At 43.5% G+C, this 23637-nt stretch overlaps 1 protein-coding gene across 1 annotated transcript; it reads left to right on the top strand.

Moving 5' to 3' along the window:
* The first annotated feature begins 498 nt into the window (after positions 1–498).
* DSG2 (desmoglein 2) lies at positions 499–23008 on the top strand. The gene is made up of 15 exons (XM_075141928.1): positions 499–543; positions 6970–7005; positions 7879–8013; positions 9262–9420; positions 9693–9837; positions 11092–11252; positions 12106–12240; positions 12394–12579; positions 13561–13820; positions 14701–14843; positions 15511–15738; positions 17016–17246; positions 18283–18407; positions 19545–19889; positions 21986–23008. Exons 1-15 carry the CDS (start codon positions 499–501, stop codon positions 23006–23008), a joined length of 3357 nt encoding a protein of 1118 aa, XP_074998029.1.
* The last annotated feature ends 629 nt before the right edge of the window (positions 23009–23637 follow it).

The following is a 23637-nucleotide window of genomic DNA, read 5'->3' as shown; positions in this document are numbered from 1 at the left end:
TATTTTCCCATGAGACTGTATTCCCCCCTATCAATTACTCGTTAATTTATCGTTTTGTTGTCACAGTTGCTTTGCATGCCTCCCACACGCTCCAGCTCGCTTCTCTCGGCGGAGGGCGGGCGCGGGGAATAAAAACCAAACTTTGAAAGCCCTCGGGAAATGGCGGCCGCCCGCCCGACGGGCTGCGCCGGCGGCACCGCCGCGGCCCTCAGCAGCCTCCGCGGGCTCCCGCGGGCGGAGCTCGGCGGGGCGGCGGACATGGCCCCCCGCCGCGGGCCGGGCACCCCCAGGGCGGGCCGGGGCCGGGCGGGGCCGGGGCCGGGGCGGGCCGGGCGCCACCTGCCCCCTCCCGGCGCGGCGCGGCGCGGCTCCCCGCCCGGCACACTCCACCCACCCCCGGCTACTTGTGCGCCCCTCGACGGGCCGCCTCCATTTCCCCTCGCGGGCGGCCCGAGGAGGTGACCCCGTCCCCGGCAGAGCGCGGAGGAGACGGCGGCCATGTCGCGGAGCCCCGCCGCGGCGGTGCGGCTGCTGGCGCTGCTGGTGAGTCCGGGGCGCGCCCGGCCGCGGGGGTCCCCCGGTACCGGGGCGGGGGGAAGGCGCTGCTTTGCGGCGGGCAGGCGGGGGACTTTGCGCGGCGTTGCGCGGAGCTGTGCGGGAGGGAGGCGCGGGGGCGCCCCGCGGGCGCTGCGCGGGGAGCGGCGGCGGCGGCACCGCCCGTCCCCGGCGCCGCGGGGGGCTGGTGTGCAGCCGCGGGGGAGAGCTCTCCCCGTCGGGGGTTGGCAGCCCTCCCGCCGCCGGCTGCTTGTGGCTGGGAACGGGTTTTCTCCCGTTCTTTGGAAAGTAGATAAAAGCAATCGCCGATTGCTGTCCGAAAGCAGGTGAAGGCAGAAAAACCTGGTAGGAACGGTGTCTCGAGTGGGTGGGTTTTTTTGAGACGCCAGGAGGAACAGGAACGTAGTGAAGAGTTTATATTGTTGCCGTCTTCATGTTCAGCATGTTATCTCTATTAATAAATTGCATTACGTTTTTGAAGGAGGAGTGCCAGGATGGAAGATGGATCATAAAGTATGATTTAACGGAAGTCTTTATTGCCTTAGAGAAGTGATACCAAATTCTTAACGATCCAGGACACTTCAGGCTTTCTCCTTCCCTGCCCTCACTCTTTCTTAGTCATCAGCCTTTAGACCGTCCATCCTATGAAATACCCTTTCAGGCTAAAAGCAGGGAGTATTTCAGAACAAACTGAGACCAAAACTCCTGGTTTGTTTGATTTGGAATGATGCTTTCTAGCCGTTTCTAGATGCTTTACAGGAAGCTCTCCTTCATGTCTGCGGCATTGTTCTTTAGCACTTCACCTTTCCAGGCTGGCAAAATGCCTGCGGACGTCGGGTCGCCACCGCTCAGACGAAGGCAAGGGTGGAGGCCAGGCCATGGGCTGCGCCGGGGAGCTGCTGGGGAGCTGAGCAGGGTTCAGTAACGGCTTGTTGCGTGGTCAGACTGGCAGGTGCTGTAGATCGGGACCTTGCTGCCTGAGCTCGAGATCCTGCAAAATCAGATTTGTTAGCTGGAGACCTATTGCCTGATAACTTTAATGTAGACTTGTGGTTGGCCACAAGTCAGCCAGCAACAGTTAAGCCTGTTCTCTGTAGCAAGCTGGGAGTTACGGTTTGGTTGGAAAATGTTTTATCCTCGTTTTGCCCGAAAGAGCAATGGGAAACATGCGGAGTGCTGCTTGTACAAAAGTTTTCACTGATTCTTTCTGTAATACCTGAAGCCACACTGTCGTCCGTTTTGGTGGGCTTGGCACTGCCTCAGGATGCTGTTGGGTTTGCCTGAAGAAAAGAGAAAAATTATTTTTTTCAATCTATCTTCATCGTCCTCAGTCTCAGCTAAAGCTGGGGCAGGGTACGGTATACTGAGTGAACTCAGTTTGGTGGCTAAATGCCTCATTGTCGGATAGAATATTAAGAGCAAATAAAGCTGTCGTAGTTGGTTGATGTTGGGAGAGAGAGAGGGACACTGCTGGATTTTGCCTTTTTTATTTGGTTGGTTTTTTGGTTTGGTTTTTTTTTTCCTAATCTGGACAAAGCCATTCATGTGGCGGAAAGTCCAGTTGCTTGTTTGAGAGCATCAGATTAGGGTCATTTATATCTTATGACATGCAAAGATGGCACTGATAACTTCAAAACCTTAAAAAACTACTGAAAAACAAAACCAGTCTAAAAGTAGTGTCCTCCCAAAGCATCTTCTACCTTAGAAGCATCGAGAGCTGTGAGTTCTTCCTCAAAGTATCTCTTGGTCATCTGCGCTCCCTCCCTGCCTGCGGGCTGCATCCCTGTATCTTCATCCCTGGGTACGTCGGAGAGGTCACGGCAGCTTTTATCATGTCCCACTCTTTTCCAGGGATACGGGATGGTAGTGCATCCATAGGGTTGGGCTTGATTTGGCGTGTGTCCAGGGCACACACCCAGAGCCGTGGGCCTGCCGAGCAGGCACGGCTGTCGAGGATTATTAGACTGGGAGTTTCTCGGTCATTTCTGAAGGGGGCGGACATCATGTCTTCAAGAGAGGGAATCTTAGAACCCTTCCTACATTTAAGTGAAAGAAGAGTTGACAGATGTATGAATCTTACTATGCGAGTAGCAAAACTTATTTTTTCTCTGAACGTCTTCTCAGATTGTACTTCCTTGATGTTTGGGATGTTAGACTTGGGCTGGGTATGATGAAATTCAGTCCATCGCTACTATAATGTCAGAGCCCGTAGCAATTACTTGTCAAAATTAATAGAAACAAGTTCAATTTAAAAAAATGAAACAAACATGATGCTTAGTTTTGGAAGGAGCAAAGGTAAGATAATTCAAAGCAGCCTAGCTTCTATTGCCAGTAACATGTTGAAACATGGTAAAAATATTTACAAGCATCTGTGCATTGATTCAACAACTTAATATTGTTCCAAAAAAGGGGGAAAAACCAGCGCTATGGTGAGGTATGAAAGCAGGTGAGAAGTACATAAGATCTAGTAGTGTATCCATCCTATTGAACTAAAGTGGTGTATTATTTTGGACATCAGACTTCAGAATAAAGTGAATCTGCCCAGGAGAGACTAGCAGAAAGCAAAAAATGCAATCTAAATTCAGGAAGTCCAGTTTTATGATTCTTGAAGTGAGATTAAGGAACTGGGAACTGAGAAGAAAAAGGGAGTAAGATGCATGATAACTTTTCAGATACATGAAGGGTGATTGTGAAGGAAAGGGAATTACACTGTTCGATGAGAGCATTATCAACGTGGCAAAGAGGGAGATTCGGTTTGAGGTCAAGACATTTCAATATAGGTGTTTGAGTTTCTGTTATGGTAAATGGAGATGCAGTGGATGCAGAGTGCACCTATTTGGTTGGATCAAATTGTGCTTTCTAAGCAAATCTCCAGAGTGTGTGAATCTGATCCCTCCTGAGTGAAACTGCATTGGGACATGCATCCATCTGCTCGTGGGTGTTTGGTCTGTGGGACCAGGCTAATTCTAGTCTGAAGTAACAACCACAAAATGTGGGTTGTGTAGTGTTGGGTTCTCAGTAGCAACTGCTTTGCTCTACAAATCCTCTCACATTGGCCTTACAAAGTAGACATAGCTACAGTCAGTGGAGTCCAGAGAGAAATAGCAGATGTGGGCCGGCTTTGGGGTGAATTGAACTGCTCGCTGATGTCCTTGTCTGTATTGGCTATATTTCTGTTGAGTATAACAGAAGTTTAGGCACTTAGCATTCATTTAGACATGTAAATTTTTGTGCCTTAATCTGAAACTGAATCTCATCCAAACAGCAATATGATCAACTTGCAAAGAGCTAAAAATTAGGATAATAAAATTAGGATAAAAATTAACAAAGACTTTTTCATCTGTAAGGTTAGCTAGGCATGGCCTTAGGTTAGCTAGTGAGGCTGTGGGACCTCCATCACTCCCTTTTAAGAACAGGGTAAACAGTTGTCAGGAAGCACTTAGTGTGGTCTTGCCCCAGGGCCAGAAGATGGACTAGTAGATAACCATAGATGGTCTCTTCAGCCTGCTTCTCTAAGTGTGGAGGATCTCCACTTGCCCATCCTCTTCAACACCAAACTGACTCACAGGAGGTGCGAGATCCAAATCTTCCGACACACAGCATACATGAAACACCACATTTCTAGGACTTACTTTTCATAGTGTAGCAAATATGGACACATACCTTCTTGCTTGCTCAGTCTGCATCTTTACATTATAAAACTAAGCTGTGTGTTCAAAATCTGTCCTTTAGTCACTTCCTGACTATACATGAACATGGATTTGGGCAAGAGCAGCCTTGCACTCCCTATACACAGCAGTCACTCCCTTCTTTCCCCTGCACTCTCGCCTACTCTGCTTTCCTGTAGTATTTCATTCCATTTCTATTACTTCAGGCCTTGGGTTTTCCACCTCATTTTCTGGTAACCATCCCATTTTCTTCTGACAATGCCTTCTCAGCTCTGTGTCATCAACAGATGTCATCAGTAGCTGTCTATTTTTTGTGCCAAGACTATGATCGACATCAAATGACAGACAGGGCTTTCCTACTCTTACTAAGCCGTTTAATAGAAGACAGCTCTAAGATATTAAAAAAAAAGGGAAATTCAGAATTCAACACCTGTTGGGTTTGTGACTTTTCACTTTTTCTTGCAAAAAATTTCATTGAAAAGTGTTTTTCCCCTTTTCAAAATTTTCAATAAAAATGTAGGATCCCTTTATATATTTGTTCCAGATGTATTTATGCATCTCATAAATAAAATTGCCATTCTTAAACAGCTTTTATTGGTATCTTAAAGTCCCTTCTGAGATTGCCCATGGACTACAGATTGAAAAGTACAAAAGGAAAAGTATTTTTTACTGTCTTAGCAATAAAACAGAATGTTTTGAGGCTGCTTTGCAGCATTTGCAAACAAATTGATTTTTACTTTTAGTTACCTTAATGAAAGATTTCCTATTTGTAATGACAAATGGGATTTTCTCCACTTTCTTGATACGCATCTCAGTGGAAGACCTGCTTATTCTTGAACTTCAGACACTTTTGTTTATAGTGTGGTTCTCAGATTTCCAATACAAAGAAGCTTCTCACCTTGTGCCTCTTGTCTCCACTCAGTATTGAGACAGAAACACTTTTCCCTTCAGTTTACCAGTAAGAACAAACAAGGACCTTCACATCTTGACAACCATTCACCTTCCAAAAGAGTTGCAGCTTCTGTTGGAAAACCTTGACTATAAACCAAAATTCTCCTGTCACTCTTACAATCTCATTAATCATAAAAATAAATTTTAAAAATCCATATAACTAATAAAAACAAATAAGATTAAGAATATTCATGAAAGCAACTTGGTCTAAGATGTAAGATCCTGTAGCCCTCACAATGCATATCCGTTGGGGAACTTAGTGCTTACTGATTTTTGTCTTCAGAATATATACATTGGGAAAATTGCCATTTGAAAAACAGTTTTGTTGTGCAAGTCGAAACAGCAGTCTGCTACATTGCTCAACACCGTCCACTGCATTGCTGCATTGTGTGGGGAAGAGATACCATCTTTTAAAAAAAAAAAAGCTGTCATCAATGCAGCAATCAAGGCTGAGTCAGAGGGATGAATAGGGAGAGCCCAGTCAACAGTCTAGAAACCAGTCAAAGAGAACATAAAGAAATACTCCCTGACTTACTTCAGTAGGAAATCACCTTTTCTGAGCCTGCTTTGCCTTAGGCATTAGTATTAAAAAAAAAAGAACAAAACTAAGATGCAAAATGTAGGTAGATGTAATAGTGCTGAGAACAATAAAAGTATTCTCTTCTCTATGCAAAGCTCAAAAGCTCTATTTGTTGGTGTCACATGTTGTAATAACCTACTTTTTTTGTTGTTGTTTCCAATGCCTACATTTTTGCACTGTTTGAGGGTTTTTGTACTTGTGGAGTCTTTCGTGCCTGCAGAGTGGGCGTAAACACAGGGTCTCTGGTAATTTGGTTGAGGGTCCAGTTCCTTCCAGCTAGGATGAGGCACCTAACAGAGATGTTTAAGGGCATACATAGCTATCCTGGTGCATGAAGAGATGGGCAGTCCCAATACTGGATGTTGGCATGTAAGGTTTTGTCAGAGCAAGCGTGGTTTGCTTGCTAGCATGCACATGTCTCAGCCTTGTTTAAGTAGAATCATAGAATCATTAAGGTTGGAAAAGACCTCTAAGATCATCGAGTCCAACCGTCAACCCAGCACACCATGCCCACTACACCATGTCCCTAAGCGCCTCATCTACACGTCTTTCAAATACTTCCAGGGATGGTGACTCAACCACTTCCCTGGGCAGCCTGTTCATAGAAACAGCCTGTTCATAGAAAAGTAAGGGGAGTGTGGATGCCATTTATCCTCCCAGTAAGGTCTGGCTGCTTCTGTCGGTTACACTTCAGCAGATGTTTTGATTAGTCCTTGCTTTTAAACGTTATTTAACCTGTTTTGTGTTCTGATGTGGTTGGTAACCCACCACATGTATAATCCATGATATGCCCAGAAGAGGGAGCTTCTCCAGGATGCTGCTGGCAACCAACACTTACTTCAATCAATGGCAAATTCCCATCGTTTTGGAATACTGAAGCATTATTCAGCACTAAAAAATGGCCGTTGTTTAAAAACGACTATAAAGTCTTCATTTATTTAAAAAAAATAAAGTTTAATTGCTTATTATCTGTTTCCTGCTGGGAGCAAAGTGCAAAACTTAATAATTATATAGTTATAGTGTATGTTTTAGATATGAATGGTTATGGGTAAATTTTCCAGAAGCCATGGGTAAATAATAAATATTAATTGTTAGAGGTCAGATGCCCACTTCCTTATGGCTTTGCTGTTCTTATGATGGAAGTAATGTCAGTTAAGTTTTAATACTGCTAAAGTGACATAGAATGAATAATGATTATCATAACTTCCATTGCAGATCTGTTTGAATTATGGAAATGGACTCCATGTGAAGGTAGGAAATAATGGAAAACTGCTTTTCTTTATCAGTGCCTGAAGAAGGGTTCTCTGAGCGAAGTGTCAAAAGTGTGCCTTATTTCAGCTGATAAATACCTTGCTTTTTACCATTTTCTGAAACGTGAAAGCTGTGTAATGAATGAAATGAAATGAAAGCTGAAATGTAAGTGAATAAATTCTTACATCCATCAGCCTAAGTGGCGTTCAGCTTTGACAAACTTCCCCTAAAATACTAAGTTTGTAGATGTCTTTTTTTAACTCTCTGTAAATGAAATCATTTCATGGAAGATGTTAATTGTCGAAACATTTCCAGATGTTAATCTGGAAGCCAACAGACACAGTAGGGACTAAGCTGCACAGAAGGACGAAGGGTGTCTTGCAGAGCGAGAATGAGGGGCAGTTGAGCAAGGATAGCAGAGGCAGTGAATGGTTGAGTAGAGGCCTCCCGTTTCATGTATTCTGTATCAGAGAGAAGGCTGAGTATGAGGCAGTGTTGGTGGGATGGTAAACAGGGTAATAAGGCAGAAATGGTGGTTTAAAACAGCCTTAGTGCCAAACTTCTTCCCACATCTGATGACAAGCACTTAAGTCTTTCAGAACAGGTATATTTCCACCAACCCCTGGTCATGGGATCTTGGTCACGTATTTAAAGCCTGTCTTACCTAATTCTGTCTTGATGAAAAGACTAGTGTAGTTTTCCTCTTCAAACAACTTGAGTAACATATAGCTCTTAGGTTGTGGCTGAGAAGGCTAATGCTGCTCCATGATTTCAAAGTTACTAGCCATTCAGAAGTCTGGGCTACAGCAGCAATAAAGCATTCGTCTGAAATGGCTAAATGTAATGCTGACATTGAACCTTGTTTTTTCACAGGTTTATAATCGAAATGGCAGGAGTGGCATGTTGTCTCATCCCAACAGCCTAGTGAGACAGAAGCGAGAATGGACAGTCCCTCCAGCTTTCATACGGGAAGAGGAGGACAATTCCTATAAGAATCCAATTGCTAGAGTAAGCCTAGAAAAGAGATAAGTACAGAATACACATAAAACCAGAGATGAAAATGTAAAATAAGGGGTGACTGCCCTAAACACATGCACAAATATTTCTTGAGTTTTAAAGGATTATCGAATGTCAGTTGAAGATTGGCACATTTCCTTCTGTTTCCTTCTTTCAGCAGATGAGTTACTCTTGCAGCCTGATTTGGCTCAGTCTGTAATCTTTTCCCAGGCACCAGTTTTCATAAAACTTTTGGGAATGCAGTATCTTTGAGTTTTTCACTCCACCACCCCATTCAGCAGTTGTTGAACTTGGCAAGTGGGTCCTAAAACTGCTGGTGGTGATTGGGAAGAAGGGTGTACGTGGAGCATGATTACGTATGCCTGATTTTTCAGGAAACAAAGCTAAAAATAACCAAGGTGTTATCCTTTGTGCAAGAGTGATGTGCACTTGGTTCAACATCAGTTTTGAAACCTGAATTCACCACACCTGTCACTTCTGCCTATAAAGTAACTGCAGATGGTAGCAGGCTGTTACCCTCTGCTTGGGCTGTCCCTTGATGGTGATGCTGGCACAATGCACACGTGCTTTTCCAGATGTTTCAGATCTTTGCTGACAGCAGAGGAAGGGTATAATCTCTAGTCTATGCAGCCTTTTCTACCTGTTCCTCTCCAGGTCTGACCTTTCTTCCTCCACCCTATCACTTCCTCAGTCTTGGTCACACTGGCTAGCTTAGGTCTAATCTCTCTTAAAAAGTTGTCATATTTTATTTCCAGGCTTTGCTCAAGTAACTTCAATCTCCCCTGCTCAACTCATTGTTCTAGACTCTCTTTTTTTCGTTTTCTTTGGTCTTTCTCCACATTTTATTTGCCCCCATCCGTTTGATCAGCCAGTTTCCTTCTTCTTCCCTTACTCCAGCTTTTCACCTTATCACGGTGGTTTTCCAGCCTTTCCTTGCACTTGTATCCTACCCCACTCTCTTTGTCCAAGCAGACCCAATTTTCTTCTACAGACCTCTGCACTCCACGGTTCCCAACTGTTGTGCTGCCCATCGTGTTCCTCATCTCCCTGCACGAGATCCTCAGGCAGAACATGTAACTCTTCCTGCATTCATCTCAATATCTCCACACTCAAAGGAGTGCAGGAAAATATGTGTTTAATATTTATTTTTGTTTGTTCATTACAAAAATCGCAAAAATTTGAATTTTTAAATGTGGTTTTATTTACTGAACGCTATCTAATCTGTTATATTCCTGCTAGATACATTCTGATCTTGAAGATACAGGGGTAGTGGTGACTTACACTATATCTGGTCAAGGAGTTACAGAACCTCCCTATGGATTATTTGTTATCAATGGAAAGACTGGAGACCTGAACATAACAGGAAGGGTTGACAGAGAAAAGACTCCAATGCTACTTGTAAGTTGAATAGTAGCTTTTTCCTTATAGCTGCCCTTCTATCCATTTTTTATTTATTTTTTTCAAATGTGTTTGCTTCGATTAGTTTTAATCCAGTTTCTGGATATTTGTGAGTGTATGTATGCTTATATGTATAAGCATATTTATTATATAATGCTTACATTTTCTTATATATATTCTATATATTTCTATATATTTGTATTTTGCATATATATTTATATATATCACAGTCATTCATTGTATTTGCTTATTGTTTCTGTCTGTATAACCAGCTCAGAGGTCATGCGCTAGATAAGACTGGAGCAAAACTGGAAGAGCCAATAGACCTCCCAATTAAAATCGTGGATATAAATGACAATTTTCCAGTGTTTTCACATGAAGTTTTTGTTGGTTCAATTGAAGAATTAAGTGAAACAGGTAACACTATTTTTTAAATTGTTTTTTTTCATTTAGCTTTTCCCAACACATGCAAGGGCACAAGTGAATATACTCTGCAGCAGCGTATCTGCCGTAACAAGGATGCATTCTCTTGCTTGTGTAGGCCAGGTTATCCACGTGTGAATGCAAGTTTTTATTCAGGGCTAAGCTGTGGTGCGATGACGGGAAAGCATCCACATAAAGGCAACAGAGAACAACACTTCCTCTTACGGCATCTTTGGTTTGGTGTCAAAGCTACCACAAATCCAAGGACCAGAGTCCTTCAGCAGGAGTTGCAGGGGGAATGCAGTCTACCTTCTGGCCGAGCAATCCCAGCCCGTTTGGGAGGGGCTCCACTCTGCCATGCTCGTGAAAAGCCCAGCTTTATCAGTGGGCTGGAGAGGTACTTCTCTGTTAAGCGCATAGAGCCGTGACCTAACCCTCAAAGAACAAGTTAGTGGCAGTTTTCCTATTGGTGTCAGTAAACATAAGAGCAACAGATTATTTCCCAGAAGATAAGAAAAGCTGGAGTAAAACAACTTAATAAGTACCTGACATTGTGTCCCTTTCAATGACACAATAATCTGAAGAAACAAATTATTGAACATCCACTTGGGTGAGGTATCGAGTTCCCTCAGCTGTCTTTCAAGTCAGTAGCAGCCATATGGTAATTGCTTCTTTGCCTGAATTCCCGCTAATGTTCAAACTCAGGCACTGGGTGCTGAGGTACAGCCTTTCCCAGAGCACAAAATCCTGTGCCATGAGGTATAAGGGGATTGCACCATGGGGACCGCTATGTATTTTGAGTGACGCTGTTGGAGGGCATAAATACAGAGCAATTGTTTTAGTAACATTCAGGTAGAGGAGTTAGTAGTGCTCCCTTTAGAATAATGTGTGAGGGAAATGGCAGCTCGTTATTCAAAAACTTTTTCTTTCTTCTCTGTATGATATCTACAGTTTTCTGTCAGAATTTTTGAGAGAATTTAACCTGTTCTGTGATTCTGGTGCATTGAATTCTGAGAGTTAGAGATGTGTGGATACAGTCGTTTTGTTTGCTAGAGGATATACTGTTAACATGTACTATTTGGATTTTAGGAACGCTTCTTCAGCTCTATTCATTAAATAAATAAAGGCAAGAGCATCAGAAAATTGTGCAGTGCATCTGACAACGGTCTCTTAATCTGTGACATTACAGTAAAAATACTTGGCAGTGCATGGCAGTGTAAACATTATATTTTGTTTGTTTTTTTCTAGGTACAATTGTAATGAGGATAAATGCAACAGATGCAGATGAACCAAATAACCTAAATTCCAAAATTGCTTTCAGGATCATTTCCCAAAGCCCTGGCTCTGCTTTTAGTATGGATAAGGATACTGGCGAGGTTCGAGTAGCAAAAATAAACCTTGACAGAGAGGTAAAAACCCTCCCATTTTTAATCTATTAACGTCAGTCTTCTGATGCCTGTGGTGTCACCTTCAGCTCTACCTGCTGGGTTGGAGAGCTGGCCCTCTTACCTTCCGTCACCTCCCTTAGGATTAAAGCCTTGTCTGGCTGATGCATGTTTTTCAGGGACTGGGTGGGGAGGCGGTGGTGACAGGATCAAGGTGGTATTCCCCTGTCACCTCTCCAGCACAGCACCAGCCCCATGGCTGTTGCTTTCTGTCCCTCCCATGCAGCCAGGGCAGCAGTTACGTGAAGCAAGGCATCATTTCTCCGTGCTGGAGAGCCCATGGCAAAGACAACCCAGATCACCATCTGCAAAGCTGCTGCCTGCATTTAGATTTTCGTAGGCTGCTATGCAAATCACGGTGCAAGGGTGGGTTAGGATGGGTGCTGCTGTGAAAGAGCATTGAAAGCCACATACTACCAGCAGCTTCACTTGTGCTTGCATGAATTTTCACTGGCCAGCAGATGGTGATCTGGATGTTAGCTCTGCGGCTGAAAGCAACCCCTCTGCCTCTAGCCCTGTCCTGACATGCAGGTATCACTGGTCCTGTCCCTGTTTGTGGCCACTGAAATTTTTTCATTTGCCATGTAGGTACAGAATAACTCTTTGTGGGGGAGATGCAAAAGTCCCAAATCCTTTTCAAAGCCTCAGTTCTACTCCAGCAGAGCCTGTCAAGGTAGTTGTGTGTGAGGTTTACTACTAGCTAGAGAGAAGAGGAGTTATAATTGGCCACAAGAGGGATTACCAAAATGTAATAGAGATATACAGCAAAGGTAAAATTTTTGGCCTGGTTTAAACACTTTTTTTCTTATCGTGGCAGACACAAAGTAGCTATTCTTTGATGGTGGAAGCAAAAGACCGTGGTGGTGAATTAGGTGGGAATGCTGCAACATGTTCTTTAGAAATCAAGATTTTGGATGTCAATGACAATCTGCCTGTGGTTGAAAGTCGTGCGGTAAGTACATTTATCGCAATATTTGGCATGTTCCTACACCTGCCAGTATCCCATTGCTTAATACGAGGTTGCACTGGAATTAATACTTTCTTGCGCTGGTTACATGAGCTAAATCATGACATGTTCTTAAAGAAGGGTGTTTTTCAATTGCAGTTTGAAGGAAGCGTTGAAGAAAACAGAGCAAATGTGGAAATTCTGCGAATAAAAGTATTTGACAAAGATGAAGAGTTTTCTGATAACTGGCTGGCAAACTTTTCATTTATTTTTGGTAATGAAGGCGGCTTTTTTCATCTAGTAACAGATAACCAAACAAATGAAGGAATTTTGACTCTTGTGAAGGTTAGTATATTCTTTAGAGAGTCTTCTGTAAATATTAGAGTAATTTATTCCCTTTAAGATGACATCAAAAATATTTATATTCAGTCGGTATGTAAACTGTAAATTTACATGGTGGACAGTCCTCCTTTGGCATATTCTTTGTTGGTCTATTCACTAATTCCATGCAAAATAATAATTTTGTCGAGGTTTACCATTTCCATTCTGTGTGATCTCAAATATATCTAGTGGGGCAGGAGTCTCCAAACTTTCCTTGTTGTTGGGCAACAGTGTGAACACATACGCTGTGAACTTTCCCATATTTTTGCTCTCCTTGCTGGTCTTAGTTTAAATTTCTTTATTTTGCATGGCCATAGATAACGTTGCAGGCAACACCTACTCCATGAGCCATGGGCTACAGACTATTTTATGAATTTCCATAAATTGAAATTATGAAAATATTTTCCATAAACTGAAATTTCTATTCTATGAATTTCACTCCCCTTCAGTCCCCAAGAACTGAAGATGCATAGTGCCCTAAGTACTTTTTTCTTTTTTTTTTTCTGCTCTGGTTTCCTTATCTGAAAACTGATAATTTTAAAAAATTGATAAGCATTATTAAGTAGATGAATTGGTTTTTAAAAAAAAAAAATTGGAAGAGCCAAGTAATAGTGAGCAGTGATTCACTGAAAGTAAAGACAGAATATATGGGTAGGACTCATTGCATCTACCTTAAATTAGTTTAAATTCAATAATATAAAGACATACCTGTGGTGCCATCCATTAAAAATAAGAAGAGTAATCTTCCTTACGTACTTTTAAAGAGTTGAAGCATTATGTATTGAGAGTAACATGTTAACCAACAGTTCTTTGCACTGTAGCATCCTTATTATTTAAATAAGGATGCCACAGTATTATTTAAATAGTATTATTTAATGTATGAATGTTGTCTAGATACCAGATTCTGTGAAATTCTGAGTGATTTTTTTTTTTTTATTGCTCTAGGAACTGGATTATGAAAAAATGCAAAGCCTAAACCTGAGCATTGTTGTTACAAACAAAGCAGAGTTCCACAAGTCAATTAAACACAGTTATAAAGCACAAACGATCCCAATCAAAATTAATGTGATTAATGTGCGGGAAGGCCTTGTATTCCCTGGTGGCACAAAAATTATTGAAGCAAGTGAGAAACTGCAGATAAGACAGGTTATTGGACAGTATCAAGCCTATGATGAAGACACTGGAAAAATAGCAGAGCGCGTTACGTAAGAATCTTTTTATAACCATCATAACTGAGTATGTCAGAAAGTGCATCTTACTGTAAAAATGTGTATATTGAACTGAAATAACTTCAGAGGCAATCATTTTCTCCTACGCATAATTCACACCTAAAACAACATCATCATCTTCAATATTCTATTATGCAAAAAATAGCTGACTTGAAAATCTTACTTGTTTGGTAATACATGGTGAGACATGAGTGTGTGTGCTGAAATTGTCCGTGCTTGCACACTGTTTGTCATGCCTGTGTACTTTTGAGAGTAGATTTACTCGTCTGACTTCATCGTTTGCAGAAACGTTAGTAAGAAAAAATACACAGAAACGTCTAGCAATTGGACAGAAGGGGTGTAAAGTAGATAAATCTGCGTGTGTGCGTTTGGATTTTGAATCATAGCTCTTCAGCTAAAATGCTGTTGATCCACCACCTTTTACAAACGGTGCAGACCAGCAGAGGTGCGTACCCGGGGGGGACCCCTCTCCCCCACGCCTGCGGTAGAGTCTCTCCCGGGTGGCTGCTGTCCAGCTTTTGCTGGGAGCAGGGATGGAGGGGAGGAGGACGATGACCAGCAGCGCAGCTCCCTCTCCTGCTGCAGTCTCGCTCCCTGTGTCTACTTTTTATAATGCCTCCACAACGAAATCCTGGCTCTAGAGAGAAAAGCAGGTTTCGACATTCAGGGTGGGTTTACAATCTTAGGTTTAGAGTTGAAACCAATTCCAGTGGCAGGAGCGTGAGACCTCAGACCTAGGGATTTGGTCTCTGCTTTAAACGAAGAGTAAACATAATGTTTACTCTTTATAAAAGAAGCCACTTTTTCCGCTGATGGTTGTTTTCCTCATTATATCTTTATATGCAATTTTAATCAGATACATGAAAGGAAGAGATACAGCAAACTGGATCACAATAGACTCAGTCACAGGTGAAATCCGACTTGCCAAAGAACTGGATTACGAATCGTCTCATATAGTGAATGGTACCTACACTATCACCATGTTGGGTGTAACTACTGGTAAGTGAGAGGGTTTTGTTTTCACACAAATTGGTTTGTTTAGGGTTTAGTTTGCCTTTCTATAACTATAGTTGGTTTAACCTCCCTATGTTTAACTGCCTAAAAGTTAGGTGCAGTTTCCCATAGGCTCTGTACTTGGAGAAGAGACACGGGCAACTCATTGAACTAGGGTGAACCTTGGAATGGGTTCCTGAGGTGCCCGTTTCTCTTCTTTGATAGATGGAGGTGAACTTTTTGTAAAAGTTTTGCAAAGACCAAGTCTGATAGGAACATCCCTTGTCAAGGTGGAAATTGCCAGTTTCTCAGTATGCTAATCAGCAGACTTCAGAGTCCTAAGTTTTCTTGAATGATAAACCAGAAAGCCTCCCTGAACTTCTTGCATATCTAATTAAAATTCTTTTACAATCTGCATGTTATTGTGTAACCATACACAGGAAGTACGTGGGAGGGGTTTTAAGTCAAAATAGTAAAACAACTTGCCTTCAGAAGAACTTTATCAATACGTTTAACATTAGGAATAAAATATTGCTCCTGTAAGCTCCAGGGAGAGCTGTTTTAACTTATTTCAGAAATGTTTGTGTTTTGGAAAATATTAAGGTTTTTTTATTTAAGATGAAATTTTTGCACTTTTCAAATCAATTTAATTTTTCATATTTTAAAATCTTAGATTTTCCTAAGAAAACAGCCACCGGCACAGTCATTATTCAAGTTAAAGATGAGAATGATAACTGCCCAGTTATTGTGAACCCTGTGCAGACTGTGTGTTCAGATGCAAAATTAGTTGATGTTACAGCTAATGATTTGGATGGTTACCCAAACAGTGATCCCTTCAGCTTTACTGTCATTGATAAGCCAGAAGGGACAGCAAAAAAATGGATAATTGCATCCAGAAATGGTAAGAAAATATATTTTTTATTATTTTCAGTTCTTTGGAGTCCTAGTGTTGTAATTTGTTAATTCCGGTCAAACTGACAGTTTGGCTGATCCAGACCAAAAAATATATGGAGTCAGGCGTTCTGCTCCCTTCTCTCTAATGGCTATAAAAGCACAGTCATGTCTTCTGGGGCTTGTCGCCTTCCCTCAGTTGGACCATCTTTGCCTAGCTTGATGACCCATGTGTGGTGACCAGGATGTCATGGGTAGTGCTGGCATCAAGCCATTCCCATCTTCCCACGAAAAGCATGCAGTGATCAAGGACGCTTTGTGTTAAAATTGAGCTTGGAGATATGGTTGTGTTAATAGCTGCAGTTGCTCTAACTTATAAACAAATAAATCTGTCTGTGTTGTGGGCCTTGAAAAGGGGAAATACAATCCCCTTACAATCTAAGATTGTCTAGCACAGTAGGAACAAAAATAAGTCATAAATCATAAATATTGGGTATTTCAAAATGAGATGAACATGTTCTTCTTACACTTCTATTCATATAAGCCTAGGAAATGCTTGAAGGAAATGCTTCAGGTAGATTGAAGGCACCAGAAAACACTTTTTCTTCCCAGACTCATTATTCTGTCCTCCTTAATCCTACAGCATAACATAGCAAAGCAATCAGCAGAGTTCATCCTAATGGCCAGATTTAGGACCAAGAAGGAATCTTCCTACTTTTCCTCACCCCACTTGCAGCCAGACTAGCAGTAATTGTAGGGGTCACAGCTTTTCCAAATAGGGTGGTGTTCTGCAGCTGGGAACATCATCTGGGTATCTCTTCCCTAGTTGTGTCCCTGATGTGACATGCCACGGGAGCAGGTGGCATGCTGGCTCCCTGGTCTCTGCCTGTGACCTACAACAGGTTAATCTCCTAAAGACTTAAGTTGGTTTTTTGTTAATTCAGCCTTTGGCTATCCAGATGACATGAAGGTTAACACTATACAAGCAGTTGGGCTGTGTTCTATAATATGTCTCTGCTGGTGTGAAACTCTTTGCAGTTACCTGAGACTGCTAGTGAGCATGGCTGCTTTGTTACCAACATGAATTACTTGATAAAAATGAGAGCACATATGCTGTAGCAGCAGCTAATTAAACTTAATTCCATTGCATTGGCTGAACTTAACTGGAGGGGGCTTGTTGGGGGGCTGTGAAGGTTTTATTTCCCTTAGTTTACAGGAGTCAGCTTTCTCTCCACTCATTTCTTGTTTGTCTTTTCTTTTTCTTTAATCCCCCCCCTTCTGCCTCAGGCACCAGCATACAGCTGGTACCACAAAACCTGAAGCCGGGCAGAACTGAAGTTCCCATCCTAATACAGGATTTCCAAGGGTTCAGCTGTGCTCAAGCGCAGTCTCTGCAACTGACTGTTTGTAAGTGTGCGGACGACGGTATATGCAAAGAGAAAGTTATTGGCGCCAAGTCAGTGGGCCTGGGACCAGGAGCAGTTGCACTAATCGTCTTAGCGTTTTTACTTTTGCTGCGTAAGTAATTGTTTCATATTATCTCAGAAGCACTGTAAATATGGTCTGCAAGGCATCAGGAAAGAAACAGTCTGGCTCACAGGTTTTATCATCTTGATATACTCCGTGTAAACTCCCTAGTCTGTGTGAAGTCATGGCAAATGCCCAACTAATTTTGGTAACATCAGCATTTCACCCTCAAAGGATTTCAAGCTGTGCATTTTAAAATTAGTGTATACAACTTTAATATTTGTTTATGGCGCTGTAAATAACAGGTGGGGAAGCAGTAAGGAATCATTTTGGCATTTCCTGCACCTCCCCCATGTGAACCCTGACCCTTCCCACTCAAACCGCAGCGCGCTCTCCACTTGCTTCTCCCCCACTGCAGACTCGGGTCTGGTGCCTGGTACTCGGGTCTGAGCAGCACGTGACACTGTTACTTTGGGAAGGCAAAGTACCAGCTCAAAAATAAGAGAAGAGTGCTTGTAGTCAGGGTATTGCCATGTGTACCAGTGCTGCATTTAAAATGGCAATAGTTTATTGCTTGTACTAGTAGCAATATAGCTGTGGCAAAACAAAGTTCATGCCACACGAATATGCTCTGCTCCTGAAACTGGATTGTTTTGAGTTCCCCAGGCAATGCTCTAGACGTGTCACAGCAGTGGTGAGGTGGAATTTACATGACGCCATGTCGTTACCTAGTAGTAAAAGAACAGGAGTGAGAAATGCTGAGGTTGTACAGTGATATTTAGGGCTTGGTTTTGGTATATGAGATCTTCAGCAGAAGTATAGCTATATGCACGCGCGATCATCTGCAGGACTGAGGCCCTGACAGGTTGTCAGTTTACTCTCTAGGAAACTATCCTGGCATATGTTTCTAGGAAATACCTTGAATATTTGGGAACGTGTCTTCAGTTTTTTATCAGCCCTCATACTGATCGCTAGCTTACTAAAGATACATTTCGGTATGAGAGCTGGCCAAACTTCGGTACTGGCTGTTAGCATGCTTTGACCCTAATCATCACATAGTTAATGGCAAATTTCTATTTCGCCATAGTTATTCCACTGTTACTGCTGCTGTGTCCCTGCGGCTCAGGAGCGAAAGGATTTGCTGCGATACCAGACTACAGCGAAGCGATGTTGCGTCAGTGGAACAGCGAAGGGGCAGCTCCCGAGGAGAAGGCATGTATCCCTAATAGCATTTCTCTTTGATTTCTGTCCAAGTGTTCAGTTTGGCACTTGGCGTCTCTTCCACATTATGGGCTGATGTTTCAGGGCTGTACAGCAGATTTTAACCGCACATGAACATTAATTAAAATTAACCCTGTGAGGCTCAGTGAAGGATGCCTGGAAGATGACTTCCACCAGCAGCTCTAGAAACACCACCCGTGGTGTTTAAATCCCAAGTAAAAGAGAAGCAATCAAGCAAATGTTGATGGTATCTGAGCAGGTGATAGGAGTGTGGGAAAAGCACTGATGCTGTAAAGATTGAAGCATTTGCATTTGGAATGCTTCTCCCTGGAAGCCTGGAATGTTCTGCAGCCCTTCGGGAGCATGGTAAAGCAGCAAAAGAATGGGTTATAAAGCTTAGCTTCTAGTTTAAAGTTTCAGGTTGCATTTTAAATTACTTCCCTGTGTATTTGCCGCCTTAAACAGAGTCAATTCTTTAAAAAAAAAAAAGAAAAGAAGGTGCAAATCTGCAGAGGGAACAGTGAATGCCAAGAGAAGTTTTCCCTTTCTTGTTATGCTATAAAGCCCAGTTTTCAAAAAAAAAAAAGGGCATGACACTGGCATGCTTCTGCACAATAACAAAGAAACAGAAGTAAGGTAAAAGACTTTGATTTAGGGCCAATGCTCACACCGAATTCTTGATAAAAGACAATTAACAGGGAAGCCAAACTGCTAGAAAAGAAGAAGGGACCAGGCCAGTACCATAGAGGCAGCAGGCAGTGCACACTCCCCCGCTTTGTGTCTGGGGAAGGCTGGGCAGTCTGTCATGGAACAGCTGAGCTCCCTGGAGTTTTGCAAGCCTTTTTTTGGTGGGGTTTTTTTTCCCCCCCACTTTAACTCCCAACCCTTTGAGTTTCAAGAAAACAATGAACTACAAAAACATTTCCATGATCCGCCACAGTTGTGAAAGCTGCACCCTATTTCAGGAGGCCCTTTACTCTTTGCAGCAACATGTATAAGTGCGAATTCGAACAAGTCATAAGACGGCACCCTCCCAGGTCCCACCCAGCCCTGCTGCTGGTTTGGTGAGTTCCATGTGCTAGACAGCGCGGCTTTCATGTCATATCCTAATTTGTGTTATTTATGTAGCCAGTGCTAAGCCTCAACCCACCCACTGCACTGGGGAACTCGAGAGGAGCGACCAGCGGAGCAGCAACAGCAGCGGCAGCAGCAGCAGGAATGAGCGGAGAGGAAGCTACAGCAGGAGGAGGCAGCTCTGCCTCTCATGTAAGAGAGCATCGCAACACTATTACCAAGGAAAGATGGGAAGAGCAAAGACATCTCCTTTCTAGTGCTGAATATGGAGCCATGGCAGCTGGAGGAGCTGAAGGCATGGCAGGTGTAGAAGGCAAGACAGTGATGGGTGCAGGAGGAGTCACGGTGGGAGCAGCAGGAGCCATGAATGAAGAATTTTTAAGAGACTACTTCAATGATGTAAGCATATGACCCGCGAATAACAGTATTTTTATATTTACACTTAGCATTGTGAAATGCTGTTCATGTTATTACAAACACAGATGAGTAGATATGTATATATAAACAGTCCTGATACAATGGCTAATGTTGTGTGCATGTGGAGTAGGGGGCATTAAGGATTTTTGGATTAGGCTTACATGTGGGACTTAGAGCATGACAATGCTCAGTCTTGTAGTACTGGGTGCTTATGAGGTCTCCCACGAGGAGACCCTTCTCTCAAGGGAGGTACTAGGGAATGGGATCCAGAATATTCAGCAATGACCAAGGAACCCCTTGCCCAGGGAGAAGCCATGAGAAAGACTACCTGATACAAAACTCAGGGACTTAAGCACATTAAACTGGCCTGTAGGGACGTACCTATGACTCATAATGAGTCACAGCTACAAACTTTATCATGGAGCAGGTTTTTGAAAGATAAGCCATAGATGTCAAACAGTAGAGGGTGGGTCTGCATTTTCAAAGTAGCTGATGAAGTAAGTGGGCTGGACGTGTCTCTTTGCCCAATACCCTGGGTAAAGGGCCGTTCATCAGAAGTGTATGAGGCACATGTTGCAATCCACATTTCTGACTTTTTTTTTTTATGACCTAACCATTGACCAATAGGCTATTCCTATTCATTGCAGCTATTCCTCTTTGTGTAATGCACATCATTAGTCCTTAGGCTGGTGAGCTCCTTATGGTGGAAGTTTCACTTCCGTATGCCAGGGAGTGTATGGATTTTCCATCACCTGTACAAATAAAACATCTTCACACCCTACAGCTGGCTGGTTCTGCAGGGGAGTAGCTGTGCAGCTTTGAGTCACCACCTCAGGCCAGGGACGGATTTGAGCTTAAGACACTTGTATGTCTCCTGAGTGCTCTAGCTACTGGTCTTCTGGGTGAACAGATGCAACAGTAGCAATTCTGCTTTCCTTCCGCTCTTTGCGCTTCCTAGTATTAAGACATACTTTAAGCATAGCTGCCTGCTGAAGTCCTGCAGGAGGGCTTCATAAAGGTCATACTGGAGTAACCTTTACAACTTCTGGGAGGCTAAAATATCTCAGATTACGGGAAAGGAAAAAAAAAAAACAAACATCCAGGCAAGTTACCAAATCAAATAGTTTCAGATGCGTGCTGATTTTTGTAGAAGCATCTCAGGTAATGTGCCTACTTCCAGGATCACACGCAGATAAACATACAGAGTCAATTTGGGTCTGGATATATACCACATTAAACAGATGCCTGAGCTAATATGCACTCCAGAACTTCAAATGTGGCAGAAAAGTGGTTCTGAGTACAAGCCAGCAACCGTATTAGGTAAAGCTGGTTCAGCAGGCCCAGAGGATTTGTCTGTCTTCACTCATGAAACTGGAGCTGGTGCAAGCATGTACACGGATATTTGTGCTAGCATTGGCAGCAGCTCCATTGCAGACGCTGCTTTCAGACTGAGCTGGCCCTGGAATTGCTATAGTCAGAACCCATGAGCCCTCCTTGTTGCAAAGTGGCCTGCACAGAGCCTAAAAATTTATATGCTGGACTATGTTCCCATACTTATCGAGCCATTTAACTTTGTGATTTGTTTGCTGTTGGGTTCCTTGGGTGTGATCCTGCAGGCTATGCTAGTGAAAAGGGCCATGGCAGGTGATGACATGTCAGCATGTACTCATTAAATGTATGTTTAAATGTTAAGCATGGTTTTGGCACTCTCCCACAAACATCTAGTTCCAGGTGAAGTTCATTCACTGAACCAAAATAAAGGCAGTATGTTTGTGAGAGTGGAGCAGTATCATAAATGGCACAGTTCCTGGTAGGAATAGCAGCAGGTGGTGATAGTACCCAAGGTTTTCAATCTAATTTCAGATTTTTCTTCTCATCAAGTGTACTGTCAAATTAGACTAACTTCAAAAAAGCAAAAAGCACTTTTAGGTACTGCCCTTGGTTGGTTGACGGTTTCTGTGGGTTCAGTTAAATTTTCTTATTTTAACCTTTTTGATGAAGCATTCCTGATTTTCAGATTTATTAAGTTTAGAGGTGACATTAATGAACTTTTGCTGGCTTTTGTTTTCTGTCTGTAGAAAGCTGTCTCTTTTGCCGATGAAGATGAAGTCCAAGCTGCAAATGACTGTCTCCTAGTTTATTCCCAGGGAGAGTCAGGCTCCCCCCACGGCTCCATCGGCTGCTGCAGCTTTATTGAGGGTGATCTTGATGACCACTTCCTTGATGATTTAGGAGACAAATTTAAGACTCTAGCAGAAATATGCATAGGCAGACACATCAACATGAAAGACAGTAGCTCCAGGAATGAATCAGGTTTTGGTCTTAATGACGCAAAGTCGTGGTTCTTAGATCAGCAAAATGCTTCCAGCTCCGAACAAGCCTTTGCCTCGGGCAGCCGCTTCCAGCCTGACCCCCCGGCGCACGTGGGCGGTGGCGCAGGAGAAGACACCGTGTCTGAGGAGGTGGTCACGGAAACAACCTTTGCATCCCACTCTGGGCAGCGCGACACCCGGCCCCTTCCCGCGGCCCACACGGAGACCAATTTCACGGTGACGGAAACGTCCTACTCTGCGGGGGCTCCTGTCCGCTCAGCCGCTGTCTTTCTAGACCCCCAGTTTAAGGAGAACGTAGTGGTGACAGAGAGAGTGCTGGCACCCGCGTCGAGCTTGCAGGGTATGGTGGAAATCCCCCACTTGCCGCACGGAAGCAATGTGGTGGTTACGGAGAGGATGGTGAAGTCGGAGGGCACCGGGCCAGGAGCCCTGACAGTTCAGGATCTCCCCGACTCCCAGTACGTCGTGGTGAGGGAGCGGGAGAGGGTGCTTGTGCCTGCTGCAGAGCAGGGCTCGCTCAGCTTCCCCGCTTTGGCAGAGGGGCGCGGCGTGGTGGTGAACGAAAGGGCGGTGACAACCGCGGGGATGCAGAGCAGAGCCGAACAGGCGGCGGGTGCCGGCTCGGGAAGGCAAGAGCACGTGTTGATCACAGACTCCCTGCTTAACCAGGCGGGCTCCAACTTGGAGGGGCCGCCTCCTGCCAGCGCCACGCTGAGCAAGTCTTCCAGGGTCACCAAATACAGCACGGTGCAGTACACTCGCTCGTAGCCTGGCCCCTTGCAGGGCTGGCAGCGTCCGGCGCCCGTGGGTCAGTGTGCGTCTCGCCTCGGGCTTTTTCTTGAGACCCGAATTTGCTGGAGCTTTCAGAATGGCATGGACTCCACTTGCGGTAGTTTGTATAAATAAGGATTACAGCCAAGAAGCTCGTAAGGAAATCTGCTGTTGTTACTAGGCAACATTGGCAGCGATGCTTTTGAAGTGGAAAGATGTGGGAAATTTTTTTTTCCTTTTTTGCTATTTTTGCAATTGCTTTTTATTATTCAGTTAGTATAATACTACTACATAACCACAACTGTGCAATTAGGGGAAAGCAGGAAAAAAAGTCTAAAATCTAGTGATAGAGGCAAAGCACAAGTTAGGTTTCTGAACTGCTGTTTAGTGTATCTGCTGAAATCCCCCCCACGGGGCATCAGTTTCTCATTGCGTGTTTGCCACCTATTACCTGTGGGCCAGGGCAGCTACCCCTGAGCTGCAGCTGCAGATCTCTGCACCTGGTGAATTGCTAAGAAGTCTCTCCTTCCTGAGAAGCCCAGGCCGCCAAAGCCAGTACGTCCTCAGGGCAGTGGTGTGTTGACATCCTGGAGGGATGTCACAACTTCGGGTTATCAGCGTTTGTA

This window comes from Calonectris borealis, chromosome 2 (assembly GCF_964195595.1).
Source record: "Calonectris borealis chromosome 2, bCalBor7.hap1.2, whole genome shotgun sequence".
Classification (NCBI taxonomy): Eukaryota; Metazoa; Chordata; class Aves; order Procellariiformes; family Procellariidae; genus Calonectris; species Calonectris borealis.
The sequence above is the reverse complement of the archived record's forward strand: the minus strand, read 5'-3'. Positions and strand labels throughout refer to the sequence as shown.